The sequence below is a fragment of the Juglans microcarpa x Juglans regia genome, chromosome 4S, assembly GCF_004785595.1.
Source record: "Juglans microcarpa x Juglans regia isolate MS1-56 chromosome 4S, Jm3101_v1.0, whole genome shotgun sequence".
NCBI lineage: Eukaryota > Viridiplantae > Streptophyta > Magnoliopsida > Fagales > Juglandaceae > Juglans > Juglans microcarpa x Juglans regia.
In genome coordinates, this window is record NC_054601.1 from 4,054,610 (window position 1) to 4,069,317 (window position 14,708).

The 14,708-nt window shown below is 32.9% G+C and overlaps 1 protein-coding gene across 1 annotated transcript; it reads right to left on the reverse strand.

Annotated features, from left to right (window-relative positions):
- Positions 1–5,476: 5,476 nt before the first annotated feature.
- Positions 5,477–6,563, reverse strand: LOC121263185 (EG45-like domain containing protein). Its single transcript, XM_041166012.1, has 2 exons — positions 6,389–6,563; positions 5,477–5,772 (listed from the first exon to the last, which is right to left on the reverse strand). The coding sequence occupies exons 1-2, from the start codon at positions 6,498–6,500 to the stop codon at positions 5,492–5,494; spliced, it is 393 nt and encodes a 130-aa protein (XP_041021946.1). The 5' UTR covers positions 6,501–6,563; the 3' UTR covers positions 5,477–5,491.
- Positions 6,564–14,708: the final 8,145 nt, after the last annotated feature.

Consider the following 14,708-nt stretch of genomic DNA (forward strand, 5'->3'; position numbering starts at 1 on the left):
CGAAATGTATGATCTTCAATTCTTCTTGTGTTTTTTTAATAGACTAGCAACGGGCCCCAAAGACTAAAGTCCACACCTTTTCAGACTTCCTTCATGCTCAATCATAGCCATGGAAATAATTGAGCCGCCTAATTTGAGGTTTGGAGAGTAACTTTAATTCCCTTTCTATCATCCGTGCATTTATCACTTATTTCGAAAGTTTAAGTAAATGAGAAGAAGTAAATATAATTATTTGTATTATATGTTTCATACTCACTCCTTATTTATTGGTCAGAATCTTCATCAATGAGTAAAGTCAACATATAGAATATTTAATTAAATTGATTATAGTATAGAATTAAGGTTCGAATTTAAGATGTCTACTTTTATACCATGTAAATTACTATTTGTTTTAAAATCTTAAACTTATAAAAAAAAAAGATTTAATTATCTGTATTAGATGCAGATCACCTAAGCATAAAAACTCGATATGACGTGTACTCCATTTCTTCTAGTCTCCCTCTCTTTTCTTTTTGTTTTCTATTACATACACTTTTGACTACTTTCCACCTCAAATTAGTAAAATATATAACATATTTGTACCCACCATTAAAATATGGCCATCAATATTACGCCATGTTATCTATTTTTGTTTTATCCCAACAGTCCTAATTGAATTACAGTATAAAATATATGTTTTCAATAGTTTGAAAGTATAATGTTTCAGTTTTGATAGTTTTGAGAATAAACTCTAAAAACCCTTTATAGTTTGAGGATATAAAATATACTTTTTCCTTCTTATTTTTCTTTTTGTGTTGTCATTGTATTTCACCTCGACTATGCTGCTTTTTTTGCTAATGTTAATATTCAATCTAGCATGACGATCGACGATAGAATATTATCCTTATCAACAAACATTTTAGTAATAAACAATGATATTTATAATTATAGAATATAAAAATCTCACGCATTCTTTTTAAAAAAATTAATTAAATTTGAGGTTCACATAAAAAAATTATTTTTTTAATATTGGGTTTTTTTTTTTTTTTTAAATTAGTGCGCGAGACTTACAAATCTTAAAAGTATATCTAGCATTATTTGTAATAAAAAACGTGCATATACATATATATATATATATATATATATATAAAGCTAGTTTAAAATAAGAGAAATGAAATTCGCAATTTTACTGTGTGCAAGTCTCACACACTTATTTTGAAAAATATGAATAAATTTGAGACACATGATAAAATCATTTTTTTTTAATGATTGACTATTTTTTTAAATGAATTGCGTAATATTTATACATCCTATGATTGTATCTAGCATTATTCTTCAAATAAATAAAAATTTTGACTTGATTAAGAACAAATTCTCATATTTCTGGGAAGAGTACTGCTTGCCGGTCTCAATTTGCAACTGGTCCATGGAATAATATTACGAGTACTCTTTACGAAAATAAAGCAAAAGTTACCATACCCTAGCAGCCATAATTAATGGACGCAAATAAAAAAAATCGGCACATTTAGTACTTTTGCGATGACTTGAAGTGCCGCAAAAAGTCATAATTTTTTATTCTGTCGTTTATTTTTTAAAGCATAAATGGTGAAAGAAACCTTTTATTTAGAACCTAGAACTGGAAAATCCTTTAATTGCAGCGAACCTTATTAATTAATTAGCTCGCGAATTAATTAATAAAGGACGATCACTTATATGTAATATTATTAAAGTTGTAGAGTAGTCTATGCTTTTCGGAGGCTTTAGTGGAAGACTTGGACCAATTGATATTTGCAGGTCAATAAAAGCTTAATTGTCCACTTCCATCATTATGACAATTGAGAGTTTTGGGAGCACGTAGGGGTATGATCATACCGTATGATCATTGATCAATAAGAAACTTCAAAATCCAACGACCTCGATAAATATAATATCCCAAAATATAACGTTTGCACGCGTAATAATTAAGTTTTTGCTTGCCTAACAAAACAAAAATAATCCCTTGTCACTGTTTTAAATCGAGCAATTTTCTTTACTAGCCATTTAAAATCTCGTTTGATTGGGCTGGCTCGAAGTATTTGTTTTTTTTGTCATTCGAGGGCCAACAAGGTTAGATACAAAGATATTATTTCAAACTACGTCAATTTATACATTCTAATTTAAAATTTATTTTTTTACGCCTTATATTTCTTTAATTATTTTTATTAGCAACCAGGGCATGCATATAAATTTCATACCAGAATTTTGTCACTTCACAACTCACATAGGATGCCGACAAATTATATATATATATATAAATATATTATATATGTTCTATTATAATAAGTGCAAATAGCTCATGAATAGTGTCTTTGTTCATCCGTGTGTAGTCCGTTTTTCTTGTGTTGTGTCGATTTTAACCTTATGTTGTGTTATTTTGTGTCCATTTAAGTGAGGATTTTTCTGTCTTTTGGTGCAGGTGTGTCAGATGAGGGTCAGCTGATGGGATAAGTGGTCAGGTTTAGTCTTTTTTTTTTCTCTTTCAATATTTTCTCTTTCGTCTGGATATTCTCTTTCCTCTGCATCTTCTGTTCTATCTTCTCTCCGAAACCAAACTTTTTTTATCCTTCTTCTTGTCTTCGTCTTCTCTCTTCTCTACGTCTCTCTCTTCTTTTCGTCTTCATCTCTGCGTCTTCTCTCTTTAGGTTTTTTTTTGCAATATTGGTTTTCTTTCCTTTTATTTCGTTGAAGCTATTTTTTTTTGCTTGTATGATGTGCATGTTTTGATCTTCAAATTTGTGGTGTTTGATTTGTGTTGAACTATTGGGTTGTAGCTATTTTTTGGTTGTGTGATTTGCATATTTGTAAAAAAATAGATGGGTTTCGTTTTTTGGTTTCGTAGGGGATCCAGAGTAGGGGTGTACAAAAACCGTTAAAACCGGCTTGGACTGACTACCAAAGTACTAATCCTGCCAAAACCGACAGAGAAACGGTCGGTCGGCAGTAGAAATAGGCTACAACTGACGTTGGCCAGTTTGGTTCCAGCTTGAACCTGGTTCAAACCGCTGAACTGGCCGATTATATTCATATATATTTATATTATACGTTTATAAAACAAAGTCGTTTCACTTACTTAAGTGAAACAACGTTGTTTTAAACCCATGGTTTTGAAAAAGAATATATGAAACGACGTCGTTTGGTTTAATACACCAAACAACACCGTTGGGGATTAGGGTTGAAGCCCTAACCCCTTTCCCCTCTATCATTTTCAATGTGTCGTTTCTCTCTCTCTCTCTCTCTCTCTCTCTCTCTCTCTCTCTCTCCCTCCGATGCAATCTCCCTCTCATCTCCCTCTCACTTCTCAGGCTCTCAGCCCTCTCATCTCCCTTTTAGATCTCTCATCTCCCTCTCAGCTTTGTCTCTCATCTCCCTTTCGGCTCTCTCTCTCATCGATTCTCTCATCTACAATTCATTTTTTTAGTTTTTGTTGTGACATTTTATTATTTGTTGTGAGATTTGCACACTGATATTTGTTGTGAGACACTGAGATTTGTGAAATTTTTTTGATGAGATTATGAAATGAAACCGATGGAGACACCGATGAATCAACAGTAACTAGCCAAAACTACGCTAGTTTTATCCCCCTTCATCGGCCAGTTTCAGTCGGTATCACCCCATGAAAAACATGTCGATGTGGTTTTAGTTTTGGACCCAAACTGCACCGAGATGGTCGGTTTTCACCCCTAATCCAGAGTATGGTTTTCTCTTTCCTCCACATGTTCTATTTCTTCTTCTCTCCAAAACCAAAAATTTTTTTTCCTTCTTTTTTATTCTTTTTTTGGTTTCATGGGGGATTCAGAGTATAGATTTCGTGGGGGAAATCCAAACTATAGGAGGAAAAAAAAACAGAGAATAATATCGTTTCTTATTTACCCTTTTTTTTTTTTTTTTTTTTTTTGGCATGATGCGGCAAATCAGAAACTAAATTTTTGAAGTTTCTCATTTTTTAATTTTACATCCTCTTTGCCCAGTGGAGATTCACAGAATGGTAACTATATATATTGTTTAAGTCTGCCGTTAATCATGTTAGGTAGAGAAACGGTGGTGGGTAACAGAGGGGAGAGAGAGACGTTTTTGAGAAATTGTAGAGAGTGTCGGCGTAGAAGGGGAAGAACAGGAAAGAGAGGGAGAGAAGAAGCAAAATAAACATTTAGGGTTTGATGGAACAGCGTCGTATGAAATGGGAGGGGTTTCCGGCCTTGTGTTTTGAAATTTTGGGCTTTACATATGAAAAAATGGACCATTTCAGAATGGGGTTTCCGAAATTAGCCCATGTCAAAAACTTATCATGCATGGCCAATAGTTTTTTTTTCCTTGCAAATTGATACTGATTCTTCAAAAAATTTTATGAAAAAAAATTTGCTCTTGAAAAATTAAACTTTGATGTTGGGCAGAATTTTATTTTCTTTAATTTTGAGATCTGTGAATGTTAAATTGAATTATTACATTTTAGTATGAATATGTAGTTGCTTATATAATTTTTTTTCCCGTTTTATAATGATTTTTGCTTATTCATCTATTAAGATATATAATTTTAAAAAATAAAATATTTGCTTCATTTTCCTGTGAATTGAATAATTTATTTATTAACCTCAAATTAATAACATATTTGAAGCAACTTTACAGTTTGAATGTTACTATATATAAATTTTTTAAGTTTCTGATTTTTAATTTTACACAAGGGCAAGTTACCATAAAATTAATTTTTCTTGATATAAATAAAATTGATCTGATTTTTTTGTTTGGTTTTAGAAGATCGAACATCTGGTTTTTTTTTTTTTTTTTTGTTTGGTATATTACTTTATTTTGAGATGTATAGTGGAGATATATGGTTAGTTTTTTTTTTCCTTTAATTACATGTGTATTGCTTTATTTTGTAAACCTATATTAGACTTTTTTGGCATTTATATTATTATGGTCGATGTGTGTGTTATTTTATTTTGACATATATGGTTAGCTTATTTCCTCCCAAGCAGGCAAATGTGCCTTGCACGTTACTCCACCACTATAACTAGTATATATATCCGAACGATTACAAATCACATCATGTGTATATATATATGTTTATAGCCGAGCAGTACGTACGATATGAAAGCAAAAGACTAGTAAGGCCTGCCCATTTTGCATTGAAGCTTACATACATATGCATATTTCAACATCAACTTGGCATCATATTTGATACATACAAGTTTCAACGTGTTGCTTATTACATTAATGTTACCATATACATATATATATATATATATATATATATATATATAACTTGTCACGTACGCTTGAAACAAAAAAAGTACTACTCCATCACGATCGAGCTAGCTGCATGCAGCTTACTGATCAATATATCTTCAAACCCTGAAAATCACAAATAAAAAGAAAAACATGAATGGCGAATTAATTATTACATGCTTTTGATATTTAATGCATGTTAACAAACAGAAGTAGTACTAAAGTAATTTGCAATTTCATGGATTGAGACTTACTGAGTGTATTCAATTCTGATTTTTCCAGCATCAGGATTAGCTATTTTAGAGAAAGCTTCTTTAGAGAGATCAATGGTTCCTTGACATCCTGGTGGACAGTAATCGACGATTTTAACCACAACGCTTGTACCCTTACAAGGTTGTGGTACACCTTGATTTGTTGCTCCGATGCATCTGACTCTATAACTTCTCCCACAGGCTGCCCGATTCCCCCATATTGCATCGCTTGCAGCAGCTATCATGACACCATTGTTTTGAAATCCATAGCACGAAGAGGCTGCAGTAGTCAACGATAATAATTAATTGTTGAAACTCATGAAAGGTTCTTATAATTAAATCTGATCACGTAATTGGAGTTTGATGCATGCAGCAGGGCAGTACATAGCATTTGCCCGCCCCATTTGAATTGAGCATGTTAATTTGCATGCATCATACTAGCTAGATTGATTTCATGCATATTCAAGAGTTTACTAATTTGATTTAGATGAATTTGAGAACATGACGAAAATAAAGATTTCTAACTTGATGGGGATGGGATTTGAGTTATGTTGAATTATTAAGAAATCTAATTAAATTTTTCTTAATTTCAGTGAATCTCACATTGTTTGAAAAAAGAAACATGATAGTGCTTAAAAATAAAAAGAATTATATTTACAAGGTGATGCAAATAATACGTATATTTTCAACGCTATTGACTTGATAGATATTGATTGGAAAGAAAAGTTTAAAAGTAAGAATTCTTTACATCGAAAATATGTCCACTTTAAAAATCTGAAAAATATAGTTAAAGTATGATATAAAAACTCATAAGATATTTATACATACATATACATATACATACATACACACGTGTCGATGTTAATTAATAGATACATATAAATGGATATACTCACGAACATAAGGAGGAGTATAGAAAGTAGCCGTCCCCTGTGCAGCATTTGCCACTGACGTGAGAGTACATATGGTCATGGACACCATGATCAAAGCACGAATACCCAACCCCATCTTTTTTCCCTATCAAAAACTACACGATGAGTCTATGACACTTGCACTTCTTTGGTGTAAAAGAAGTAGAAATAATGCCTCCAATTTATAGAGTAATATAAGAAGACAAATTGGTATATTTTTCTACACTAATAAATAAATAATATGTGGTTATGTGAGAATACACCACGCCCTAAAAAAAACCTGTTGTGAGATGTAAAATAATAAATAACCATTAATGAGAAAAAATTTTCTACGTATTTGTTGTCTTCCTTGTCGGCTCAAAGGTACATCGTACAATAATTTTATATTCTTTCACTTGGTACTACCTTAATTTCTTGTGGTCTCAAATGAACGTGCAACATTGTCATGAGGGCGGCGTATGCCTTCTAGTCTCGCAACATTACATCATCATCGTCGTCGGAATTTTCCTCCTTGTCCAGTACTGTACTTAATATGTCTGATAGTAATCTCAATACAAGTTTTAAATAGATTAATTCTGTTTACGTCTTTTAGAAAAAAGATTTTATTAAAATAATTAATTTTTATATATTTTTTAAGGCAGAATCTACAATTTTATAAAAGCCTCCATAGAATTTATCTATTTAAAATTTATATAAATTATATTTCATTCAACTATATCTATGGATGTCGAGAACAACTAGGATTGGAAAGGGCCGGATAAGATCAGTAGTACTAGAGGTTGCGTTGATTTCTTTTTTTTTTTTTTTTTTTTGTCAAATTGTGAACCACAATGGGAAGTGATAACAAATTGCCGTGCTCGTGAGGGGTCTCCCATTATGGCCCGTTCATGGAATATACCGAATTATATTCTTCAATTAATATTATAAACGACAGTGCTAAGTTCAAATGTGCCCACCAAATATGTACATTAATATAAATGAGATCTTTTATTTTTATTTTCTTTTTTTTAAGTATTTTTTAAATATCCTTAACCATTAAGAACAAAATAAAAATATATATAAATTCATTAATAGTCACTTCTTTAATCTTTAAGAAATATATATATATATATATATATTAGTGGATACATTTGATGGACATATTTCACAATCATATTATTTTCCAATTACAGATTAATTAGTCTTGACCGGAATGCGTAAAGAAAAACCAAAACAAAATAAAATAGAAAAATACGTACTATGTTTATGGTCCCAACTTCTTGATGTATTTATAATTTTGTCGTGCTTATTAATAGGGTGTTAACTTTGAATGTTTTCGTTACGTTTATGATACTTATTTGTTTGCTTGTTTCATTGCATTCTGATTCTAACTTCCTAACCTTGTTATGTTTGTCTTTATGTTTAATTATTTTCTCGATAAGTATTGTGAGAGGGTAAAATATAACGGGCTCAAAATGGATCTTAGGGCCCAACCCGTCAAGGAGCCATCAATAGAAGACAAAAGAAGAGAGAGTGAAATTAGGGAACAATAAGGGACAAATAGGTGAATATGTCAGGATGCACAGAGGTGTCAAGAGAAAATGGAAAAGGGAGAAGGGCTCAGACACACAAAACAGACATCCCTCACCACCATCGAAAGGCACGCAAGCATAGAGCTAGATAAAAGGGATAGGGAGCCTACGGTTTGTGAGGACTGCTTCCGACTTTTGGGTTCTTCTTTGACTTCTTCTTCAATCTGAGATCTCTACAAAGAATATCTTTTTCTCCAGCAAGTAGATCTACATTGTACAGTGAGAAATGAGAGGCTATGAGAGACTGTAAACAAGCTTATTATAGTGGAATCATCCATACCAAAACTCCCGTGGACATAACCCTAGTGTCAAACCACGTAAATCTGTATGTTCATCTCTTCTTATTTTCTTTGCATTTAAATACTGTTCACCATCATGAATGTACGCACCGACACTGTATAGCCGCACTGGATCATTGTCAGGGGCTCTACAAGTGCACATAATCATAACAAATAGTAAAATATTTTAAAGAAAACGAACTTCAAACCCACATTGAATAATTATGCTATTGAATATTGAAATTGATTAAATTAATTACTATTTGGAAAACCTAAATTTGAAGAATGATTTGTCTAAATTAAACTGAAGAAAAGAATATTAAAATTAAGATTTTAAAAATAATGAAAATAGATCTAGAGCATTTGACTTCACCTAGCAAATTCCACACAGTTTATTCTTCCTTTTTATAGAATCCCAATTATCCAAAGTTGATGATAAAAATCTCTTAACTATTCAATATTTTCTCTCGAATAATACTAAAAATATCTCCAATTAATAATTTCATATATTTATGTGAATTTAACTAATTAACTCATTAAATTCGTTGGATTTTTCTTGAAAATCACATGGTAAAGCATATATGCTTTCGCCTAACTAATGGTGTTTAATCTTAGAGTTTTAATCATAAATCACCTTTCGGTCTCATTACAATCCAAAAGATCGAATAATAGTTAGTTAGAAAATTGTAAACACTAAGAACAAGGAATAAACACTCAATCATGGAAATATTGAAAATAAAATAATTTGAAATATAAACTGTATTTAATGCTAGGCTACATCAAAACTCAAAATAAAATTAGTTTATAATGAAATTAAAAGAATAAAACTAGTGTTCTTCGTTGGAATTAGTTGATGAAGCATGCTCCTCTCACCTTTGTTTCTCCATATCTACCTCTTTGAAAGAAATTCAAAAAATAAACTCAAACTCTCTAAAACTCAAAACTAAAAACTCAAAAACCAAAGACTAAAACTAAAACTAATATTAAGAATCAAGACCCCTAATTATCCCACAAAACTGGATTAAATAGAAGTCAAAACTCAAATCTGAAAACAAAATAAATGCAGCTACAATTTAACCTAAAAATCTAAAAAATAGTTTATAAAGATAGATGTTAACATAAAATGAAGTTATCCCAAAAATATTAGAATTATCTAAAATGGAAGATTCAGTTATATGCGGCTTGAATTGGAGAGTTTGGGAGGATTTGGTCGCCAATAGATTGATTGCGAAACTCAGATTTGGTGGTCAGTAGCATATTGATCCCAATCAGGATGCATTATCCTAACCAAACTTTTCATCTACATTTTTTATACCTTTCAAATTATCAAGAATTTTGCACTTTGTACTCAAATTAACAAAAAAATGATGTTTTGCACTCTATTAAAATTTGTAAAAACTCTATGTGCAGTCACTTTTATGTACTCTTTGCATACTCTACTAATGTGATTGATGGCGTCATTTTTTTTAATATAAAATAATTGTTTTAGCCAATCACATTAGTGAAATCTACAAAAAATATATAAAAGTAACTGTACGTAACAAAACTCTAAAACTTGACCATCAATATTGCCACACGTTCATTATTATTTTTTATTTATCTCAAAAATGTTATATTTTCTAGTTTGAGAGTGCAATATGTCTTGTTTAGTGCAAGAGCAATGATAGCCTTACAACTAAATTACTCTTTATTTACAATTTATCAATAAAATAATTTTTTTAAAAAATTTCAAATACATTAAATCAAAATCAAAACTAAAATAAATATTTCAAAAAATATTATTTTATTGGGAGGTTGTAGAAAAATTTTTAAAAGGTAGTTTGTTTATCATTTCTCTAGTGCAAACTCTATAAATCCCTTTATAAGTTGAGGGTACAAAGACTACATTTTCTTTTCTTCTTTTTTTTTTTTATTTTTTTTAAATATTATATATATATATATATATATATATATATATATATATCTATCTCTTTTCTGTTTTGTCAGGGAATTTCATCACGACAACACTAGCTAGGCTTTCTTGCTCATGTTAGTATTGACGCTAGCATGATTATAAAATGATTACCCTTAATTAGCAACAAGCATTCTAGTTAATAACGTGGAAAATCAAACATCCTTGTAACAAAAATATTTATTTATTGTCAGTTATTTATTATAAAAATAATCATTTATTATTAATATTAGTTCATTCTCATCATAAATAATTGTCACAAATAATTTTTTTTTTTTTTATAATGACGGCTATTTAAAAGCACTTTACTTAATTGTTTGTCATTTTAAAGTTTTAAGATTGTTTTCCAAAAAAAAAAGAAACAGGTTTTAAGATTGTAGATAATTAAAAATTTAAACATACATATTAATATAGAACTAGTTTGAAACCTTTGACTCGATTAAGAAGAAGTAGTCTCGTATCCGTGAGGGAAATTACCAGTCTCAATATGCGACGAGTCCATGGAATATGGTGATGGGTACTATTACACAATACACATGAAGCCCAAAGTCAAGCTGCGAAAGCCCACAATCAAACTGCGAAAGCCCAAAGTCAAGCTGCAAGTTGTCTACCACTCACAGCCACTACAAGTCACTTAGATATAACACACAAAAAAGTGGAAAAGGATGAATTTAGATTCCATCTGTATATTTAATTTTTCATTGTCCTTAGTAAATATTTCCTCAATGAGCTGTATTCTGTTTTAGGAAGATTCTTTCTGTTAGGATGTTAGAATAGGACGTGTATATGAGGCCTCTTCTTGTGCATTCCATTTCATTCGATTCTCTGTACTGCACAGTACAATTTTTCTAGCCCTTTCATGCATCATGCTCTTTGCATCTTAGCATTCTTCTCTTTCTTATTTTGTTCCTTACATGATATCCTGAGCGAGAGAGCCACCATCCACGGAAGACCCGCTGGACAACTCTGCCGATTCTTCCCCCACCCACCTTGATTCTTCCTCAATTCATACAAACCTAAACGCAAACACCTTTCGTGCCAATAGTATGGCCCGTTATCTGAACCTCAGTGACCCCAACAACCACTTTTGTCTTGACAATGGCAACAACCCAGCCGTTATTCTCGTCACTGACTTGCTCACCACTGATAATTACGTCACTTGGTCGTGAGCCATGCGCCACACCCTTCGCGCCAAGAACAAACTGGTTTTTATCACCAGTGACATTCCACGACCCATTGACCTTGTAGACTCTTTTCTTGAACTCTAGGAACACTGCAACGACATGGTGGTGTCCTCGGTTCAGAATTCCATTAGCTCCTCCATCAAATCCAGTGTCATGTTTGTTGATTATGCCTGGGACATATGGCTTGATCTCCAGGATCGCTTCTCTAAACAGAATGGACCACACATCCTTCAGCTCAAGAAGACCGTTGCCAGCCTTCTCCAATATAACGATTGTAAGTATTTACTATGGCAAGCTCAAAACACTTTGGGATGAGCTTTCCATCTATGATCCAATACCTGCTTGCAATTGTGGAACTATGAAAACTCTTTTGGATTGTTATCAACGTGACTGTAATTTTTCAATTTTTAATGGGTTTACATGATACATTGTGACCTCTGGAAGCCTTGCTCAACTACTGCATATGATGAATCCAAATACTTTTTAACTATAGTTTATGCCTTCACTCGAAGCACATGGCTGTATCTCCTTAAAAATAAATCAGAAATCAGAAAATGCGTAGAGTCTTTTTTCAATCTAGTTGAAACTCAATTTGATCTCAAAATAAAAATTTTACGAAGTGACAATGGAAGTGAATTTCAAATGACTGTTTTTTTTAATAAAAAATGCATCATTCACCAAAAAAGTTATGTTGCCACCCTAAAAAAATGACATCGTCGAAAGAAAACATCAACATTTATTAAATGTGGCTCGAGCATTAAAATTTCAAGCTGGCCTTCCACTTGAATATTGGAATGATTGTGCTTTAACAACCACTTACCTCATTAATAGAACACCTAGCCCACTTCTTCAAAATAAAACCCCATATGAGTTTTTTTTTTCATTCTCCACCAACTTTTGCTCCTATGAAAATATTTGGCTCACTATGTTTTGCTTCCACCCTTTCTCATGGTAGAAGTAAGTTTGATCCTCGATGTCACATATGTATTTTTCTTGGATATCCCTTTGGTATTAAAGATTATAAGCTTATTGCCTTGAAACCAAAACAACTTTCATTTCTAGGGATGTTGTATTTCATGAATCCATATTTTCTATTCATTCTTTCCCTCAATGATCCCCCTCAATTGTTGTCCAAGTCTTCCATAGCAACAACTGGTACTCTTCATTCTCTAACCAAATATCTCACATATAAGAATTTTAGCCCATCCTTTAGTGCCTTTTCAACCTCTATTTCTACTGTTTTTGAGTCAACTACTTACAAACAAGCAATAAAACACACTGGCCAGTGCCAAGCCATGGAAACGGAACTGGCAGCTTTAGAACAAAACCACACTTGGCTCATCACTGATCTGCCCCCGTTAAAGAAGCTATTGATTGCAAATATGTATACAAGATAAAGTTCAATTCTGATGGGTCTATTGAAAGGCTAAAAGCTAGGCTAGCTGCCAAGGGATTCACACAACAAGAAGGCATAGACTACTCCAAGACTTTCTCCCTAGTTGCCAAGTTGGTGACAGTTCGAGTCCTACTTTCTGTGGCAGCAGTACAAGGCAGGTCTTTACACCAATTTGATGTTCATAATATTTTTCTCCATGGTGATTCAGAAGAGGAGATTTACATGAAAAAATCTCTGGGTTACAATACAGGTGGACCTCATCAAGCATGCAAGCTGATTAAGAGCCTTTATGGCCTTAAATAGGCTTCAAGACAATGGTACTCTAAGTTTCCTTCATCTCTCATTGCTTTTGGTTTTGAACAATCTAAAGCTAACTATAGTCTATTTACTAAAGTAGATGGTGCCTCCTTCACTACTTTATTAGTATATGTTGACGACATTATTGTGATTGGTAACTCTCCCAATTCCATTACTTTGCTAAAACGGTTTTTGCATACTCATTTTAAGATCAATGACCTTGGTGTTTGCTTGTATTACTTTCTTGGTTTAGAAGTTGCACAATCATCTAAACGGATCCATCTATGCCAAAGAAAGTATACCTTGGACATACTTTCAGACTCGGGTGCTCTTGGCTGTAAGCCTCTCAAATTACCCCTTGAGCAGAATTTTAAGCTCAGTAAAGAATCTGGACAGCCTCTTCCAAGTCCTACTTCTTATAGAAGGCTCATTGAGCATTTGTTGTATCTCACCATCACAAGGCCAGACATATGCTATGTTGTCCAACTTCTGAGTCAATTCATGGATCATCATACAACTTCACATTTATCCACAGCTCCCAAAGTCCTCAGATATCTCAAGACAGCTTCTGGTCAAGGCATCTTCTATCATCCACATCTCAACTACAACTTAGAGCTTATTGTGATTCTGATTGGGCATCATGTCCTAACGCTCATCACTCTATCATAGGTTACTATATCTTCCTTGGAAAATTTCTTGTTTCTTGGAAGACAAAGAAACAGTCTGTGGTCTCTCGCTTCTCAGTTGAAGTTGAGTATCGCTCTATGGCAACCACATGTTCTAAAATCACTTGGCTCAGATATTTACCCGCTGATTTAAGGGTCCAACATCCACAAGCTACCTTACTCTATTGTGACAACCAAGCGACTCTACACATCACCGCCAACCTTGTTTTTCACGAAAGAACCAAACATATTGAGTTGGATTGTCACCTCATTCGAGACAAGATTCAAGAGGGCAGCATCGTCACTTCTCATGTTCCTTCTCAATCTCAACTAGCAGATATTTTCACAAAAGCACTACTTCCCTATCTTCTGCATTTGCATTTATCTCAGATGGAAATAGTGAATCTCTATTCTCCATCTTACGGGGGCTATGACACAATACACATTATTAAGCTAGATGATAATTGTACAGAAAATAAGAATACTCTAGAAAGTATTGCAGAGAAAGTCTCTGCTATTATGTAACCGTTTTTTATTCTCTCCCTCTTGTATAAATATCTTGTTATCTGTAAATGAAATACAGGGAAAAATATTCCTCATTCTCAGACTCTGTTACGGTATCAGAGCAGCAAGACTAGCTGTCTCTTTCTGATCCATGGCCCTCTCAAATTCGTCTGTCCCAAATACCTCCGTAATCTCCTCTTTCTCCCATATTGTAACCACCAAACTTACCTCCGAAAATTATCCCGTATGGAAGGTGCACATTAACGCCTATCTACGAGGCCAAGACCTCTTCCGATTCGTCAATGGCTGAGTGTCTCCTCCTCCTCGATTTCTACCGGACCAAACAACCACCATTGACCCAGCATATACAACCTGGAAAAGAACCGATCAGCTTGTGCTTAGTGTCCTTTTTTCATCCCTTTCAGACTCTGTTACAGGGCATGTTCTCTCATCAAATAC

Bases quoted from the DNA above. Each gene is read 5' to 3' on its own strand.
- LOC121263185 (XM_041166012.1), bottom strand. From the start codon at position 6,500: ATGGGGTTGGGTATTCGTGCTTTGATCATGGTGTCCATGACCATATGT. The intron at 5,773-6,388 runs GTGAGTATATCC...TGACTACTGCAG, and splicing joins CTATACTCCTCCTTATGTTC to CCTCTTCGTGCTATGGATTT.